The sequence below is a fragment of the Syzygium oleosum genome, unplaced genomic scaffold, assembly GCF_021117445.2.
Source record: "Syzygium oleosum isolate NSW1041296 unplaced genomic scaffold, Sole_v2.1 Sole_v2.10, whole genome shotgun sequence".
Taxonomy (NCBI): Eukaryota; Viridiplantae; Streptophyta; class Magnoliopsida; order Myrtales; family Myrtaceae; genus Syzygium; species Syzygium oleosum.
The window spans coordinates 4,775,080-4,793,771 of record NW_026607494.1 but is presented as its reverse complement, the minus strand read 5'-3'; the positions used below and the strand labels follow the sequence as shown (position 1 = coordinate 4,793,771).

General features: G+C 43.7%; 3 protein-coding genes across 4 annotated transcripts; 1 reads left to right on the top strand and 2 right to left on the bottom strand.

The window, feature by feature from the left end:
* Positions 1 to 2,294: 2,294 nt before the first annotated feature.
* On the bottom strand, positions 2,295 to 6,065 carry LOC115683268 (70 kDa peptidyl-prolyl isomerase-like). 2 transcript variants are annotated; one of them, XM_056315245.1, is made up of 12 exons: positions 5,819 to 6,065; positions 5,639 to 5,728; positions 4,951 to 5,211; positions 4,613 to 4,702; positions 4,411 to 4,509; positions 4,112 to 4,306; positions 3,927 to 4,013; positions 3,677 to 3,837; positions 3,473 to 3,595; positions 3,241 to 3,387; positions 2,770 to 2,897; positions 2,295 to 2,637 (listed from the first exon to the last, which is right to left on the bottom strand). In XM_056315245.1, the coding sequence occupies exons 1-12, from the start codon at positions 5,970 to 5,972 to the stop codon at positions 2,538 to 2,540; spliced, it is 1,635 nt and encodes a 544-aa protein (XP_056171220.1). In that variant the 5' UTR covers positions 5,973 to 6,065; the 3' UTR covers positions 2,295 to 2,537. The 2 variants fall into 2 exon arrangements, with proteins under 2 accessions (XP_056171220.1, XP_030463597.2); XM_030607737.2 differs by having other exon boundaries at positions 4,613 to 4,690; positions 5,819 to 6,064.
* A 653-nt stretch (positions 6,066 to 6,718) lies between these two features.
* Positions 6,719 to 9,069, top strand: LOC115683262 (psbP domain-containing protein 6, chloroplastic). The gene is made up of 3 exons (XM_030607726.2): positions 6,719 to 7,059; positions 7,526 to 7,842; positions 8,605 to 9,069. The coding sequence occupies exons 1-3, from the start codon at positions 6,756 to 6,758 to the stop codon at positions 8,773 to 8,775; spliced, it is 792 nt and encodes a 263-aa protein (XP_030463586.1). The 5' UTR covers positions 6,719 to 6,755; the 3' UTR covers positions 8,776 to 9,069.
* Positions 9,070 to 10,633: 1,564 nt separating this feature from the next.
* On the bottom strand, positions 10,634 to 12,904 carry LOC115683292 (transcription factor MYBC1-like). The gene has a single exon (XM_030607762.2). It carries the CDS (start codon positions 12,357 to 12,359, stop codon positions 11,451 to 11,453), a length of 909 nt encoding a protein of 302 aa, XP_030463622.1. The 5' UTR covers positions 12,360 to 12,904; the 3' UTR covers positions 10,634 to 11,450.
* Positions 12,905 to 18,692: the final 5,788 nt, after the last annotated feature.

Below are 18,692 nucleotides of genomic sequence, written 5' to 3'. Positions count from 1 at the left end.
TGCAAGCCGTGCTGGAATTTTATCGACAGCGAGGTCTAGAAGATACATACTCGATGAAGTAACCAAACGTAAACAACTTATGTTGGAATTTAATCGATGACATAGAATCGTAATAAAGACGCACGCCGAAATTTAATCGACGACGCGAATTTGAAAGCTGCAGCTGGAGAAATAAAGTGCGGTGCAGGAAGATAAAAGTACTGAAATGATAATAAATTTGTTTGATTTGTGCGGGGCTCTCTAATGAATGACCGGTGGAATTTATAATGGTCTAGTAACAACTGCTTTCTGGTGATTTTCAGCAGTTGCATTTCCTTGAAAGGTTAGGGCGCGTTTGGTAACGCTTCTGCATTTCTCTATTTTTCTCATTGTTCGTTCCCTGGAACAAAAAAGAACAAATCCGTTGGTAACTTAGCATTTCATTTTTCTATTTCCGGAATAGAAAAGTGGCCAAGAAATAGATTTGGAGAAGTAAAAAAATCTACTTCTTTGTTCCTAGAAATGGAAATAGAAATAGAAAGGTGCGGTCCTCAAGTCGCGACCTCAGCTCCTCCTCCATCCTCCGTCGTCTGCAAATCGTCTCAAAGCACCGGTCCGGTCCATTCTCGGCGGAAATAATAAAAAAATTATAAAAAATTAATTAAATTATAAAAATTCCAAAAATTCATAAAAATCAGAAAAACTCAGAAAACCCATAAAAATCAGAAAAACTCAGAAAACCCATAAAAATTTGCAAAATTCCGAAATTGAAAAAATTAAAAAAAAATTCATAAAAAGCTTTCTGGAAAATAAAAAGAGACAAATTTCGGGAAAGTAAAAAGTTTTAATAAATTTTTCCCCAAAAAAAATAAAAATAAAAAATTCACATAATGGCTTAGAATAAATTAAAAAATTCCGAAAATTCATAAAAATTAGAAAAATTTCAGAAAAATCCCATAAAAAATTAGAAAATTAAAAAATTCCCAAAATTCATATAAATCAGAAAAATTCTCAGAAAATCCATAAAAATCAGAAAAAAATCAGAAAACTCTTAAATATTTGCAAAATTCCGAAATTGAAAAAATTAAAAAAATTTCATAAAAAATTTTCGGAAAAATAAAAAGAAACAGATTTAGGGAAAGTAAAAAATTTTAATAAATTTTACCCCAAAAAAATATAAAAAAATTCACATAATGGTTTAGAATACCTGTGGCCACCCACTTTGAGCGAAATTTAAATTTTTGAGGTGCCCGAGTGGTATTTTTGAAGATTCCTTAGTTTAGGGATTAAAAGGGGTTTTAAACCCCTAAAAAGGATTAGACAAGCCAATAAATCATGTTTATTGATTTTTTTCACTTATAACTTGTACTTATAGTTAAATAAAAGATATAGATTTGAATGCAAAAAATTGGGAATAGAAATTTTGTGCGATTCTAAACGCATTTCTCTTCTTTTTCTATTCCAGGAATAGAAATTTTGTGCGATTCCAAACACATTTCGTTCTAGAAATAGAAATTTTGTGCGATTACCAAACGCATTATTTTGCTCGAAACTCTTCCGGAAATAGAAATAGAAAAAACTATTTTTGAAAAGAAATTGTTCCTAGAAATAAAAACGTTACCATACGCACCCTTTCCGTCCATGTCCCTCTATTTCCGCAAATATCGTGCCCACACTCTAGTAAAGTCATGATTCTACCGGTTGCTCTTCCTGGACGGTGTGTTAACTGCCCCGTGATCTTACTTTTGCACGATTGTTGTTCTATGGTCTTACTCCCTGAGTGATGATTGTCCCATGATCTTGTTCATAAGTGTTAACTGTTCCCCCTAAAAATGCATATTCATTTCTCCTTGATCTCAATTGCTTTGCTGATTTTAAACTTCGTAATTGTGTTTCGACGCTCCTTAAGTAAAACACCTGTGAGTCAATCCATTGCCTCAATTGCTTTGTCTCGAATTTTGATAACCATATTCCTATGCTTTTCAAGCTACCAAGAACTTCGATGCTATGCTGCTCTTCATCCATTGGTGCTAAACATTAACATTAGAAATTCTTTGCAGAAGATTGCATCTTACAACGAGTCTTCAAGACCTTAATTTCTGAGCCATGTGATGCTTTTAAATCTTAAGAGCTAACCCGTTTCCTTAAATCTTGTATTAGCCAATTGGCAAAGAGTTAAAAGATCCAACACCTTTCACATGCTTCTTGTTGCTACATAAGACCATCTGACTCTCTCCATCTTGGTTAACTTGCCAAGAACCATTTGATCTCTAAAGAGGAAGCCCGTCTGTCAAACTGAAAAACTCTTAACACCATAGCCAATCCAAAGTCACGCAATGTCACTGATTCAGGAAGTAAGCAAATTGCTAGGAAGAAACATATGATCTGTTCATTGTCCCTCAATACTTTTATGCTACAATGACAAAGAATAAGCATGTGCTCACGACACTCTAGACTGCACTTTTACAGGCTATATGATGTAGACTACCTTGTACAAAGAAGAACAATTTTGACGGGAAGATCTGCAGTTCGATGCTTGCAACAGCTTTTGCTCTGTTTTAGGCCGTCCTTGAGAGCATTGTCCGAGATATCTCGGCCTGATATACCTTATATTCCTTTTGCTTGTCTTTTAGCTCCTTGAACACAAGCTTCACATCTCTGCAATTCATCAAAGGCAAGAGAAACTCTATTAAGCGAAACATGAATTTTCAGTTCTAAGTGAATGAAGAAAAAACAAAACCAATCTAGTCGCGTTCTGATCAAGAAGAGTCGCGTGGCGAATTTGCATACCTATTGTCTGGTTGGAGAATTAACGCTTTGTTAATATCACCCTCGGCCTCGTCGAAATCAGAACTTTTCAGGTATGCTTGTGATCTCCTGTACAAAGCCTTGATATTGCGAGGATCAAGATCCAATGCCTGTCACACAGAGAAAGAGTGTGAATTATCTAGACTTAATACACTTTGATTATAGTAAGGAAGGAAAAAATTGATAGATTTTTAATGATTAAAAGTAAATAACAACAATAATAAGATTCCATTCAATATATGCTCATTCTGCATTACTCTGTTAGAGAGAGTCAACACCAATGTCGGATAAACTTCATCACTCATCGTAACAAGGCAACAACTATGTCTGTTCATCCTAAGTTATTGTGTGCGTGTGCTCACCCCTTCTCATGCTTGTGTGCACATGCCTGCATGCGTGCGTGAGAGAGAGAGAGAGAGAGAGAGAGAGAGAGAGAGAGAGAGAGAGAGAGACCTTTGTACAGAATTTTGTGGCTCCGCTATAGTCCCCCAATCTAAGTTTACAAGCAGCATTGTTCAAATAGCATGATAGGCGTAACGCATTCGCTGAGCTCTTCTCTTCATCAGTAAAACAGTGGTCAAACTGTACATATTTCTCAGCCTGCAAGCAGATCATAATCAATAGACGTGGTGAAATATAACACTTAGCCATAAAAAATTCTGTGATGGCATTTTCCATTGGTCACCTTCTCGTATTTCTTCGATGCACACCAGAACTTCCCTGTCTTGAACAGGGAATTTCCGTCATTCTTTGTGCTTTCGCATGCTTCTAACTTTTCACGAGCATTCATCTTCCAAAACGGCTTGTCCTGTAAAGAGCAGAAGTTGATTCTACATGTAGCGGCATTCTTTATGGTATGAGATCAAGTAATAAAGAACATGAAAATGACCTTGGTAAAGTCGATCAATTCGACTTCATAACTCAATACTGAATTTGCCAAAACCGCCAGATCATCTAGACCGACGACTGAGTTGGTTCTCAAAGTCACAAGGGCTTGTTCTCCTTTCTTCATGCTCAGGATTGCTCTGTCTAGGCCCTCATTGACTTGTTCTGAGCAGGCATAAACACTCATAATTAGCTTCTACTCATTTGACGAAGTTGGAAATTGCTGTCTAGGAATGCCAATGAATGCAGAGTACCTTCAAGGGCTACATACTCGAAAGGCTCCTCAGTTGATCCCTTCTTCTCAAAAATGCCTCCGTCTTCAAATTTACCAGTATATGCCACTGAAAGATAGAATTCATTAGCACAATGACTAAACAGGAGAACTCTAGATTAACATTTACATTTCAAGAGATCTTCCGCTACGCTTACAGTAAATCACCTTTGACAACTGATCCTTCATTAGGATGGTCAAAGCCTTCACCGGCTCTTACGATCTTCTTAAGCACTTTCTTATCGCCAGTAACATCAACCACACTTTTCCATGCAATTAACTCGAGCTGGATGACCAAATTGGAATCAGCTAAAGCACCAAGTTCAGTGCTTTGAGGTACACTTTTGCTCCACCTGAAGCCATCTGAAGAAAGCATAGGAAATCAAGATTCATGTGTGTCTCCGAGAAAATGCGACATCTGCTTAAATTTTAATCCTTGGAGGGAAGACATAATACCGGCAACTTACAAGAAAACTTCACGGCTAGCTCCGCTTTCTCGCCCTTTCTCATTGTTTTCGCCGCTATGCTCATCGCTGGACACAGATGCACTTTTTCGGAACTAGAATCTAAAGAATCACTAGGAACATTTCAGAGAGCCTCTCTATTTTCTAGCAGGAGATGTGAAGAAATTAAATATAATACAAGGAGGCAAGTTCAAGTTCAACCCACCACACCCGATTTGAAACTCCACATCTCCATCGGACTTCGAGATGACAGTTCCGTCGTCGAGCATCACCTCGTAATTGACTGCAACAAGAGCTGTTAATTCTCAATATATAGAAAGATGTCGAAAGTTCCTTTTTTTCCCCCGGGAATCTGGTCCTAGCGTATTTGTCATTAGTACCTCATTAGGAAGAAAAATCAACCTAACAATCATGAAACTCTGTACTCGAACTCGTGTGGTTGAGTGTGATGGTGCAGTTAAAAAGACATCGGACAACGTTTCCTGTTTCCAGACAAGTAGCAATTCGCCGAATGTTACGACACTAACCAAATGAAGTGATTACCTAAAACTTCATCAGCATCACGAGGAGTAGCCCAGCCCTCTCCCTCTGTGATAATCTTCTTCAGGACTCCTCCATCTCCTGTCAAGTCCCTGATGCTAGTCCACGATACCATCTCGATGTCGAAAACGAGAGTGGCATTCGGAGGGACGAGAGGAGGAGACCCTCCTTCGCCATAAGCCAAGTTCGGAGGTATCGTGAAGACCGCTCTCTCTCCCCTTTTCATCGTGGCAACTCCTTCGTCCCATCCTTTTATCACCTCACCTTAAATATAGTACACTGTCTCATCAGCAAGTAGACAACCTAAATTCACAGGAACCATGAAGGGGAAAGTTCACAGATATTTGCATTGAGAGATATTAGATATGTCACGCTTGTACAAGATTTTAGCAGCCCATCTTTCCATCCAAGTAATGTTATTGAGGGGAATTCAATGCGAGACTACCCCAAAAAGGGGGCTCGAAATGCGTTCCTTCTAGCTGCCTAATAATTTCCAATTGGCCTCAATGCAAATGCAGGATTCATCCACAGCTACTTTCATTTCAAGAAACCACAAGTCTTTTGCAATTTCAGCAGAGAGAGACAGAAAATAGTCGTGTTATCATGATCGAGATTCTAAACCAAAACTCCAGAAGCAAAACCAATCTACTGAAACAATGCAGTGCAACATGTAGGCTTTTGGTCTGCTCACATTGGCCTAACTTGAACTCCAATGTAGTAGCGCTCCCTTCACTGCTCGAATCGAGACGAGCACCGCCCTCGACTCGTCCACTGTAGCGAACTGCATTCCAAACAAGAATAAACAAAATCCCGTCGCATCGTTCGCTCATTTAAAGCATGGAAAACACCAAACAGTCCTTGTCTTGAGTACCGTGTACTTGGTCGCCGGGACACGGAGTCCGCCACGAATTCCCCTTCCTCAGAATCCGCTTCCCGAGCCCGCCTTTTCCGATTCGAATTTCCTTCTCCGAAAGTCTTGAACGCTCAACTCCATCGCTTCGAGCTTTCAAGCAAGAAGCTGCCATTAGAAAAAGTGACTGGCTGTTTGCGAGGGAGTGAGTGTAGAGGGGAGAGTTTTCAGTTGAAAGAAGATAAGCCCGTCGTCGGTTTCCCTCCTGTCCTGTGATTCTTCGGTTAAGATTTTTCTGTTATTCTCTTCCGTGGACTTTGGGCTCAGTATCGGGCCATCTTTTGGGCCTATCCGTTAGCTTGTGGTGGACTAAGGATCGAAACAGTATTTATTACTATTATTATTATTATTATCACACGAGATTTTTGAATTTACGACTCGATTAGCTCCCGCTTATTTATTTCTTTTGATCGTGAAAAATCCAATAATATAAAAAGAAGGCCCGAGCGCACTCGCGCGGATTGGCATTACCGACTTTTCAAAACGGAAGATCACCATTCATGATCATGAAATCGGGGTCACAACATAAGTGCATTCGTGCTTATACATTTCGCGACCTCTTTGCCTCGGCGTAATTTTTACCCCGGTGCTGCGCGCATACTTTTAACGACGTTTTTACAAACCGGCGGACGCTCCCCTCGATCATGGGACGGTGTTCGAGGGGTGGGAATTCGCGAAACTACTACAGTGACGGGGGTCGTCGATTTTCAAATGGCGAGCCGAGACTCAGGCGAGTCAAAACTCGTTTTTTAAATCCGAAAGTTTTTAGGAGAGCCAATCCCCTGCCGCCACGTCGCGTCCTGTCTCAACGGATAAGGGCGGGAGGCCAAAAATCTTTCCTCCATCAACTGTCTGTCTGTCTGTCTGTCTGTCTTCTCTCTCTCTCTTTCTCTCTGTGATGTCGCCGGCGACGATGACCGCCGCCCGCGCGCCTCCGTTGCCGTTCGCCTTCCTCTCGAATCCGCGCAGAGCCCCCATCCGAGCCGCATTCCGCCGCGAAGCCGAGGGCGGCGGCCGGCTCGGGAGGAGGGAGCTGCTGCGGCGGGCGGCTCTGGCCCCTCTCCTGTGGAGCGTCACGCCGGCGGCGCCGGCGGCGGGAGCGAAGGAGGTGGAGGTCGGCTCGTACCTACCGCCGTCGCCCTCCGACCCTTCCTTCGTCCTCTTCAAGGCTTCTCCCAGAGACACCCCCGCGCTTCGCGCAGGTAAATCGGCCGTCTTTCCGTCCTTCGGTTCCTCTCTCGCTCGATGCTTTTGTTCTTTCGATGCTCGAATGATTTGACTCTGCATGACGGCTGTGCGTGCGGGCAGAGTATGGAGTGCGCGATTGAATCGCCGGCGGTGGGGGTTTTGATGTCGTGAGTGGCGAATTTGATCATTGCTGCACTCGATTGTTCCCCCAACGTAGACATCGTTGGCTATTCAGGTCTCAAATCAAGTGCAAATGATACGGTTTTCATCATCTTCATTTTCAATCTCGAATCTAACCATATGCCTCTAGTGTCGATTACAGAGTGTTTTTGTACCCAATATGCTGGATGAATCTCACCCGAATCTGTTTCGAATCAATTTCATTGTACGATGACGAATTGGTGATGGTTTTGGCTCGAGTTTATGTGGCTGTTTAGTGTTGTCAGATTCAAATGATACTTGAAATTTAGTGATTTGCAGGGAACGTTGAACCCTACCAATTCATCCTTCCCCCGTCTTGGAAACAGATGCGAGTGGCCAACATACTGTCGGGCAATTACTGCCAACCGAAGTGCGCGGAGCCGTGGGTGGAGGTGAAGTTCGAGGACGACAAGCAGGGGAAGGTTCAGGTGGTGGCCTCCCCTCTCATACGCCTCACGAATAAGCCCAACACGACCATTGAGGAGATCGGGAGCCCGGAGAAGCTGATTGCCTCTCTCGGCCCTTTCGTCACGGGGAACACGTACGATCCAGATGAGCTCTTGGAAGCATCAGTTGAAAAGCTCGGTGATCAGACGGTATTCACATTCTGTCTGCTCATTCTGTCATCGCTCGATAGGCACTTTGAGTAGGCTTTTGATATCCGTGTTGGTCGAGTTCCATTATACTCGAGGACGTTCGGACTTGTGTTCTGGGAAATTGCATCCCCAGTGGGAACTTCTGTTCCCTGATAGATGCCAGTTCTATATGCTTACACATTAGCAGCTAGACCTTAAGAAATCTAGGTCTTTCGTCCAACTTAGCCCTTAAGCTAGCTGGACAAGCCATTGCATGGAAATGAGTCTTAAGAAGTTCAAGACAGCAGAAATAGAAGTTCACACATGAGACTTGGCTAATCATCAATTCATGGGCTTTCCATGAATATTGGTTAGCTTTTTGCGGTTTTTCCAAAATAATTGACAAAATGAGTTTGGGAGTTCCAGCTGGCTGACACATTCAACTTCAAGAACTTAAGGCAATTTTCTTGCTCTCCTTCTTCCCTTCTTTCTTTCTTTTTACCTTTTTGGGTCCAAGCAGGGTGTTTTCTCCACTTCACTTTTCAGCAACAGTAGTAGGAGGGTACCATTGCTACCCAGCACAGCTAAATTTTGGTCAAAGTCCAGTTAAATTACTTTTAAGCTTTAACACTACATTTCATTTTCTTCCAGCCGTTCAGGTTAAGCATAATCAATGACTCTTGAGGGGGGCAAAAATTTGTTGGACCCTTTATATCAAGCTTCATACGTTTATCCTTAACCTGTTGATTTGATACTTGGATGCTATTTACATGGTGGATGCAGTATTACAAGTACACGCTGGAGACTCCATACGCCCTGACGGGCTCGCACAATCTTGCTAAGGCGACGGCAAAAGGGAACACCGTCGTTTTATTCGTTGCCAGTGCGAACGAGAAACAGTGGCAAGCATCCGAAAAGACTCTGAGAGCAATGCTGGATTCTTTTCAACTTTAGTAATCCAAGGTAAGGGATGCGGGATGGTGTTAAAACGTTTCTTTCAGAGGAGAAGATTGAATCCTGTCGGCAGGAGTCTGGAAACAAGATAATACTTGTATTGTACATGGCCTATAGCCAATTACTCTTCTTTTACCTACTGTATATCATCTAGTTGGGATTTTGGAGATTCCCTGATGTAGATCTGAATTGTACCCGTTTTTTCATATCATGTCGATCACTATCGAACACGATGCCTAAATGTAAACATTGGACATCATGAAAGCCAAAAGGAATTGATTGCGATTCTTGAAAGCGGATCTCGGGGTTTCATCTTTTTACCTCAAACTGCATTTAGTCAAAGTAAAAAGGAAGAGTTGATCTTTACAGGTGTGCTTATCCTTTGCTTCATCAGGAATGGAATCCTGATGGAACTTGTCTGATGTTCCATCGTGCATGATCATCAATGAAATTTGGCTTATGCTTTAAGCGACAAGGAGGAGGCAAAGATTTTTTTTTTAGTCTGTGTTGACCTTGGAAAGCGAAATCTCAAAGATAAATGAGCCAATATTTAGAGACTAATAATTGCTAGCGGAAGATGATTTAATCGAATACTTTGTTGAATTTAATTGGTTCAGTTGAATCTGAGCTGTCCGTAATGAGATGTTCAAGAGAATTGTTTATCCTGGATGTGATCTTCAAAAGGCTTATTTAACAATTAATCTAGTCTTGCTTATGTGCCAAATCATCGATGCTGATCCCCAGGAAGATCTGAAAAGCAGACAATAACTAACGATTTGAGAAAAATTATTGCTTCTGCGTTTATGATTAGGTCGTCCTATCGTGTGCTTCTGTTTAGGTCAGTGTTACAGGACAAAAGATTAAATCAACCTTTAGGTTTGGCGACAGCCTTTGTAACTACATACAAACGCTCCAAAAAGGGAGTCAAATGAATGCCTTGTGCATGTGCATTGTCTGCTTTTACCAGATCCGACTTCCATAATCACTCGTGTTAACCCTCTATCAAGTCTCAAGAACTTTGGCAAAATTAACCCATCTGGGACACTGTAATTTCACCCCTATTGGCATCAAAGTTAGAGATAAAACAAGAAACAACCACACGAAATCACATGCTCTTTTACATAAATGAACCTTGGAAGGGGAAAGACGGAAAAACGAATGGAATGGAACATTGCTTCTAGGTTACGTTGAAACCACTCAACACCCCTTGCCATTGAAAGATGACATGCCCAAAATCGAAGAAACGCGAACAAGGTTCCTCGGGTGAATTCAAGGCATGATAATGAGAAACTAGAAGGAGAAGATCATATGGATATTCAGACAAGGACTTGTTGTTTACCAACGTAGCCACATGGTTTAGCGATTAGCGAACATGAGAACAAGAACTTCGCTAGGATATCCAGAAACTTAGTAGAGGAAGCCAGAGGAGAACTCGACTTTTAACTGGTACATTCACAAGCAATCCAAACATGACTTAGCATCTAATAAGTCACAGCAGAGTTGCAATTCAAGTTGGGGAGGGGGAGCTAATATGCCAGAACCAGAGGTGAAAATGCAAAACGAATCGCTAGGCATAAGCTTCTGGACTAACTCTTCAGATAATTCCCTGAGAAGAATACTCACCAGAAGCATTACAACAGGGAGAAATAAAAATGCATAGTTCGCATCATTGGTTCCATCTATCAATCAAAAGCAGAATTCCCCAACAGAACTAGTCATTTGGATCATGACCAACTGTTTGTAGCCTCTCCGCATACATGATATCAGCTCTATCTCCCTCTCATTCTGAGAAAAGACTGCAGAAAACTTATAAACACCGATTCAGACTAAATCATTTAGTTCCATAGTTGATAGGGCATACAACAATCTGCATCCATATAATAATATCCCTTCTCTGAACAGTTACAGTTCCCCTCAAAGTGGGGCTTTTAAAGTCTTCCCTGGAGTTAATGTACAGAAAGTAGAGTTCCGACTCTAAACAATAACTAAGTAGAGGAAACTCAAGCATAAAAGATTCCGCTCAACGTCCTCGAATTTCAAGAAATCAGAGATAGCCAGCATTATTGTTATCACCTGCAAGCTTTAAGATATGGCGGTTCGTCCCCCAGCGAGAACCCCCCCTCCGAACAAAAGCTCTGATATGCACAAGAACTCATCTCATCTCCAAGCTGCAGTTTAATGGAAATTATAATAGACCGAGGTCGATGAATTCCACCTTCCACAACACTTCAGAATTGGTGGTAGATGTTTGCCAAGAGTGACCATCACATGATGACCAACGTCTCAAGAGAAAAAGGATCAATAGAACGTACAGACTGGTACCAACAGTTTAATCAATACATGTAGGAGCCCACATGAAGGACGACACGAGTCGACAATACCCACCAGTCCCACTCATCCAACGTAGGCGTGCAGTCAATTACACGACAGAGAGCTCTCGATGAAGCCAATTTAAGCTCTAGTGGAAGTGCATATCCAATTGCTCCACTCAAAGCTTTCACCATCACTTACTAACAGGCAGCTAGGACAACATAGACCAACTAACACCTAAACCATACTCTAAACAGTAGTTACCCACAGATTACAGACACCACATTGCACAAGACACAGAAATAGGATCATCAAGAGTAAGAAAACAGCAAAATCAAAGAAAAAACTGCAACTACTACCCAAGTTCAATCATCCCCAGTTGGGAAGAGAGTGAGAACTTTCCTGCCACCGTTTGCATTAGCAGATTCCAAGTCCTCCGCATAAGGCTGCACCGGACTGTGCATCGGCGCTCCCATCCTATGAACCGGTGGCGCTTGCCTCGACAAGAAAGGATGCTCAAATTGCCCGTTCTGCGGCGGCCCGAAATGCCCCACCTGCCTGTGATACTGCGGTTGCAGCTGCGGGTGGCCGGCCGCGGCCGCCATCTGGTGGTGTTGCAGCGCGGCAACCGGCACAAACGGCAAGAAATGGTCCGAGCTGGGCCGGACCGGATGCAAGAAATGCGCCGGCACGGGCGAGCTCGCAAACAGATGATCGGTGGCAGGATCCGACGAGGCGGCCAGGCCGCCGCCCCCGCCCCCACCGCCCCCGCCCCCCACGGACAATCCCTGCATGCGCTTGAGGTACAGGCGGTACTTCTGCAAGTGGCTGGCCACATTCTCCCGGGTCAACCCATCCACACTCATCAGCTGCATGATGGTCTTGGGCACGGCGTTCTTGATCCCCAGGTGGGCGACCGCATCGACGAACCGCTTGTGGAGCTGCGGCGTCCAGACGAGGCGCGGCCGCTTGAGGGTGCGGGCCGGCTCGTCGCCACCGGAGCCGGGGCCAAGCTCGCTGGAGTCGGCGAACTCGGCCGAGCTGGGCTGGGTGGCGGAGCCCGGCGGGGGGAGGTGGTTGGAGGGGTTTGGCGGGGTGGTGGGCGGGTGGCGCTGGGGGCTGGTGGTGGAGGGGTGGCCGTGCGGAGGCGTTCTGATGTCGAAGGCGAGAGCAAGATCGGGGGTGATTAGGGTTTGAGAGAGGGGCGTGAGTTCTTCAGGGGACGGCAGCTCTTCTTCCCATTTGGAGAACCAATTCGAGTCCTCTTCCCTCATTCTTGGGTCGCTTCTCTCTCTTCTTTTCTCGCGAAATTTGAGGCACCCACTTCACAAATTGCGTCCTTGATCCAGAAAGACCGGCCTAATTCTACGCAAGGAGAAGATTTAGCGAAGATGTTGGCCAAGAAAAGACAGGAAAAAAAAATTGGGTTACCAAGAAAGAAGGAAATCTAACAAGACCAACAGGAGGGGGGGAACGAAAACAAGAAGAAGGAACCAAAGAGTTAACAAGAAAGCGAGAGCAAACAAGACTGGACTTCTTCCAAGAATCTCCGTCTCCGTCTCCCCCTCTATCTCTATCTCTCTCAAGGATTGGATGAGGGAGACAGAGACGTCGACGGCGGCGGGCGGCGGCGGCGGCGGGCGGCGGCGGCTGGGGGAGGAGGAGGGGGAGGAGGAGGAGGAGGGGGCGGAGAGAGAATCGAGGTGGATCTTGTATTCTTATGGTCAGCTTTTATTCAAGGGAGGAGTGAACTGTAGCCGATAGCTTTTGGTTCTTCACGACTCTGATTTTCTCGTGGGGCTTTCGTGTGTTTTTTTCTTCTCTCTCTTTTCTCTCAGCTCAATTCGTTCGCTGATTCGCTCGTATATATCATCATCATCATCATCATCATCATCATCGTATTCGTATTAAAACAGTCCAGTAGATTTCCTTCCCCCTGTCTTTCATTAATGTTTTCCCGGGATTTTGGGGGTCAAGTCGCAGCGCTCTTTAGAGCGAGTGCTGCAGAGGATCTCTCATCACAGGAGCTCAGCCGATCCAACACCACCACCAGCAACCACCCCATCCATCGCCAGTTCGTTCTCGCTTTTGCCTCTCGGCCGAAACAACAACACCAACATCATCATCAGCTCACGGACGCTGGTGGTCGCGTGGTCCAAGGCTTGGAGTATACAAGAATAAAAAAGACGGATTGGAATAGAAGGAAAAAACGTGTTGCCATATAAGGGAGCTGTTGTACCATGTCGTATCAGACATGTACACGCCGGGGGGAAAAAACGCACTTAGGGGACGTGGTCCTTTCCCTCGCCTTTTTCCCTCTCTCGTGTGCTGCTTTGCCTTACTTTCCCCTCTCTCGTTTGTTGGGCAAATATGGAAAGATTTTGCAATGCCCAACTCGGTTACTGTTTTCATGTACCAACCCTGTTTTTTTTTTCCATGTTACAAGCTTTTGGTATCTGGATTTTACCCTTGATGACCCGCTTTGCACCCTCGCGTCGGTTATGCTTTGCGGGCGTATTTGCGAGAGTATCGTCTGTTTACTTACCCCGAAATATCCCTGCCCAAGTCGTGAATTTCCCCACGCCTAAGCATGACCGTAGGGCCTTCGCCGTGGACGCCGGTGCCTCCTAGCTTGCCGTCTTCCGCCACAAGCCTCGGAGCAATTGCGTGCAGCCATCTGCTCACTGCGAGGCCCTCTCTCTCTCTCTCTCTCTCTCTCTCTCTCTCTCTCTCTCTCTCTCGGCCTCGATTGAGGTCGCGCCATTGCTGCTATTAGGGTGTGGGCGACATTAGATCGAGGCCACCCACGATGGCCCATGACCTAAGTGGACGTCGTGGGCCCGTCCGCCTCCGTGGGCAACAGTGCGACTTCCAAAAAATGTCGCGAGCCACAGCGAGGCTATGGACAACCTCGATGGTGGTCACCCATTGAGGTGGCGAGGCTTAACATCTTAGAGTTGGAAAAATTGTTCAAAAAGTCTTAAACTTATTATATTTTTGCCAATTTAGTATCAAATATTTTTAATGCTTGTCAATTGAGTCCATTCGGCTAATTTTGGCCGTAAATTGCTAAGGTGAATGTTGGCCGGCCTACGTGGCGCCGATGTGGATAATTTTCAATAATATTTTAATATTTTTCGATTTTCTATTTTTTTTCTTTTCCTTTTTCTTTTTTTTCCTCCCCTTCTTCCTCCTCTAGCCGGTCGCCGGGCCTCAGCAATCGGCCAAATGCGAGGGCTGACGAGGTCGACCTCGCCTACCTCGAGCAAGGCTAGCGACTAGCTGGAGGAGGAGGAAGGGGAGGAAAAAAAAAGAAAAAGAGAACAAGGAAAAATGAAAAAAAAAATCGAAAAATATTAAAATATTATTAAAAATTAACCACGTCAGCAATTTCCGTCCAAAACTGGCCGGATGGACTCAATTGGCTAAAAATAAAAAATGTTTAGGACTCAATCGGCAAAATTGAAAAGTTTAGAATTGAATTGGCAAAAATATTTTATGATTTTTTTTGTACAATTTTTCCTCATGGAGTTAGGCCACGAGCTGCCGACAGCCGTGACAACTTCCACGAATTTTGTGCACAGACAGCAATTACAGTGCAGAAAGGGAGAGAGAAGCATCGTGACCAGAAGTGGAGGAGGTTGGTCAGCGGCTGCAATAGCCATGGGGGGGTCCAATGGAAACAACGACTGGGGGTAAGGTGCGGGCCGACGGCGACAGACATTGGTCTGTGATGGAAGGGAGATGGGGGTGTCTTCTGTGGATTGAGTGGCCTTCATGTGAAAAGTGATGTGTGGTTTTTGGTACTTCCCTTACAAATACTGTTCTCAACATTACTCCTCTTGTCAAGTACTTTTTTTTTATTATCCCTTTTTCTTTCCTTTTTTTTTTTTTTTAACCTTTTTCTCCCCCCCCCCCCCTTTTTTTTCAAATCCCCTTTCTTTCCCAAACCCCCTGTCCCCAAAACCATCCCACCACCTCTCTCTCTCTCTCAACACCCACTTGATCAGCTCACACCCACGGCCAAGCACAGCCTCTCTACCGCGACCTTTAGAGACTGTTGTGATGGTCGTCGCGCCTGTTCAAGGCCCCGCGCCGTGGCCGAGTTCTCTTACAGAGGCTCGGTTGGGCGCGACTCTTATAAGCTCAAGGCCAAGCTCACATGGACTTGGCAACTGGGAGCTTGACTCGAGCTCGCATGACTACTCCATTGTGATCCATGAGCAAGCTCGACTCTTATAAGCTCAAGGCCAAGCTCACATGGACTAGGCAATTGCGAGCTCAAGTCGAGCTCGCATGACTACTCCATTGTGATCCATGACCTAGCTCGCACAAGCATAGAAAGGGGCGTAGGGAGAGGTCCAGGGGTCGAGTTGCTAAGAGTGAGGTCGGGTTTCTTAGGTAGGGTCGGCGTCGAGTGGTGGCTGGGTTGATATTGTGCTATGTGAGGGGGATGAGAGAGAGAGAGAGAGAGAGAGAGAGGGGTCCTTTTACAGAAGGACAGTATCGGACAAAAATTTAAAAGTTTAGAGTTGATTGAACTAACAGTGAAATAATTGCCAAAAGACGCAAATACTCGCTTCAAGAGACAGCCAGACATGAGAGGAAGTTTAAGTATGATTGTTTCAACATCTTGGCCACACAAACAAAGTACGTTAATAAACTCTTAACCTTTTACACTATGCTTGTCACACTCATAGGAGGGAAGTAAAAGGGGCTCTAAAAATACAATCGGACTTGGATAGAGGAAAACAAATGAAGAGAAATGATTAGGAGAGACTATGAGAGATTTGGTCCTGAGCAAGACCTTAAAAGGCTCAAGAAGAGACGGGGGAAGGGACTCATTGATATGATGGAGGGATCTCCCTGTAAATTCTCTCCATATTTTCTCTCTCCATAAAAGAAAAAGATTTGGAGGGCTTTTGGGTGGTGAAGGTAAATACAACGTCAACTTCGTTTGGCTACCTCCAGATAGGGCTGGTATAGTAGCCTCCCGCCTAGGATGATAAAGGTGATTAGGAAAGATTAGGAGAGATTAAGAGGGATTGGTCCAATCAATTTTATGTACATTTTACATCCTTCCGAATCTCTCTAAATGTAGAGGGATTTGTGCATTAATGAACTATCTATTCCTCTTTGTCACTGTGTCCTTATCATACATCCATTGATAAGTACATAAAAGGATATTTATGTTCAAATGCAAAATTTTCCTTTCTTTACCCTATTTAGCATCCAAACAATATTAGAGCCCAATCCCTTCAAATCATTTCCCATCCTTTTCCTCGTAATTCCTTTTCTTTCCTAATCACTCCATCCGAACTGAGTAGTAGCGTCCGTTAGTAAATTACTCGATAAGAAAAATATCCGAACCTCTCGTTTTCCTAGATACGCTCGCCCCGTGTCATCGCAAGCCAAGTCAGTCTCAATCATCTAATGTGGTGGACCTCACATGGATTGAGTTCCAAGTATGATTACGCATTGTTTATAAGTGGGGTCAATGCTAGAATTTCTTTCTAATGATTGACTCTTACTTGTAGGAAATATTTTTTTTGCCGAAGTTCGAGATCTCTTGACCTTTTCGCTCTCGTTTTTCCAACGCAAGCCATCCCTTTTCCATGGATTACAAGTTCTTCTTAACCATTTTCGAACGAAGTCGTCCTGGTCTTCTTCCCTGTCCGTCTCATCGCTTTCGAAAGACTTCACAAACTCGCAGATCATTTCTGACAAACCGAGCGTGAATTGAAAAGGACATACTATTTTATCTATTTGAGGACTCGTTATTTAAATATCCAGACACCTTAAATTGACCTAAACCTAGAATTTCGAAAGCGATTGCTTCCGCATGATCGGTACGATTATGTTTTTGTTAATATAGCCTTGATCGGGACTCGGAATCGGAATAAAATAAAAAGGGGTTTGCTTTAGAATAACCGAATTTAAGTTCTGACATGATATGAGTGACCCGAAATACGTTTTAATAAATTTATGCGATCAAGTTGAAACTTTTTTAAATGACGTGGTAGTCGACATTAATATGATGGCACGACCCTGGATTTTCAGCCCTTTTGTTAATATCGAGAATGCATAAAATTTACATTTTTCAAAAGCTGGCCTGCTTTTGATGTATGTTTACGAATAAAATTTTTGGCAAAATGACTTACCAACCGAAATAAGAAATCGTCATTTAAAAAACCGAAACTCAAACCGAGAGAAGGTAACGGTTAATAGAGTGATTGACTCTAGGGTGGGTATGTTCCAAATTAAGAACCTGAAATTTACCGTGTCAGACCGGTTCTCAATTTTTGGAATTGAGAATCGAACCGGTCGATTATGGAACCGGGCGATTTGGCTCCAGGCCAATTCTAGGATGGACTCGAGAGCCGGGCCAACTTCTTCTTATTGTTTTTCTTTTCCCGTTTCGATTTTTTACTCAATAAGAAGAAATCTGCAATCACGAGGATAACGAGTCCTGTCATTGCACCTTAACCCGTCCTCGACATCGTTGTCAACTAACAAGTTCTTGCCCTTTTCTTGCTGTCTATCTTGGACTCTCTCTCTCTCTCTCTCTCTCTCTCTCTCTCTCTCTCTCTCCCAATTGCTGAGCCTCTTCTTTGATCCGATCGCGAACGACCCATTTGATTCTTGATGTTCAAGAGAATCAGTTCTTGGACGAACTTGATGCTTCTGATATCTGCCAAAACTCTGAAGCTCTCAGATTTTTCTTTTCTGCCTTGCATTGCAGAGAGAGAGAGAGAGAGAGAGCGACCGGGCTACTACTAATCGAGATTAGGGGATGATGATTGGACGTGATGAATAAAAATAATCTGAAGCATTTCGAATAAATTGCGGGAATTACAGCCAAGAAAAACACAACAAAAACAAAATACCATATAATTTTCGCGAAAACTATATTAGGCAAAATGGGCTAGTGGGAATCTGCTGAGTTTGGTGTTAGGTATGGGAGATGGCATTATTCTTATCACACACTAATTTTTTCAAATTAATTTCTTGTGGATGATGTACTGTACTGGCCTGCCCTAGGGAAGAATATCTTGAGCAGCCAACCTGTCCTAATGTCTTAACCCACCTCTTCCTTTTGCCTTCGATTTTTCAATAATTTTGGAGGTGAAGATAAACATGGGAGGATAGTGGAGATTTGACTCCCGAACCCCTTAAAAGAAAAAGGGGGGGTTTCTTCTAATCTTTTCTTTTCTTGTTTTGTTCTTTCTTTCCTTTTCTTTTGTAGTGACGTTAACGTGTGGGGGGGGCTTCTTAATGCAGATATAATATCACATCCGCCATTCCATGATCTGACAAGATGGCACAAATCAGATTCCCCCTCACAACCCACTTCCCTTCCCTAAACCTAGAAATTGCGGCAGCATCATGGTCCTGTTCTTTGTTTTGTTTGGAGGTTCAGAGCAAATCTCCATGTTTATGCCATGGTTAAAAGAAACTCTCCTCTTTTATTTTTTTTGTTATGTCTCGTCTCGTCTCCTGCTGCTATGCCATAAAGGTTATTTAGGTAATTTAATTCCCTTCCGTGAGGACGCGAGCTCGCGGGCGCCGCGTGTTTTTAGCCAACGTGGATGGGCGCGGGATGCCGA

Excerpts from the sequence above, each read along its gene's own strand:
- LOC115683268 (XM_056315245.1), bottom strand. The coding sequence starts at position 5,972 with ATGGCAGCTTCTTGCTTGAAAGCTCGAAGCGATGGAGTTGAGCGTTCA. Across the intron at positions 5,212-5,638 it reads GGAGTTCAAGTTAGGCCAAT|GTGAGGTGATAAAAGGATGG; the intron begins GTGAGCAGACCA and ends ACTATATTTAAG. Across the intron at positions 2,638-2,769 it reads ATTCTCCAACCAGACAATAG|AGATGTGAAGCTTGTGTTCA; the intron begins GTATGCAAATTC and ends GATGAATTGCAG.
- LOC115683262 (XM_030607726.2), top strand. The coding sequence starts at position 6,756 with ATGTCGCCGGCGACGATGACCGCCGCCCGCGCGCCTCCGTTGCCGTTC. Across the intron at positions 7,060-7,525 it reads CACCCCCGCGCTTCGCGCAG|GGAACGTTGAACCCTACCAA; the intron begins GTAAATCGGCCG and ends AGTGATTTGCAG. Across the intron at positions 7,843-8,604 it reads AAAAGCTCGGTGATCAGACG|TATTACAAGTACACGCTGGA; the intron begins GTATTCACATTC and ends TGGTGGATGCAG.
- LOC115683292 (XM_030607762.2), bottom strand. The coding sequence starts at position 12,359 with ATGAGGGAAGAGGACTCGAATTGGTTCTCCAAATGGGAAGAAGAGCTG.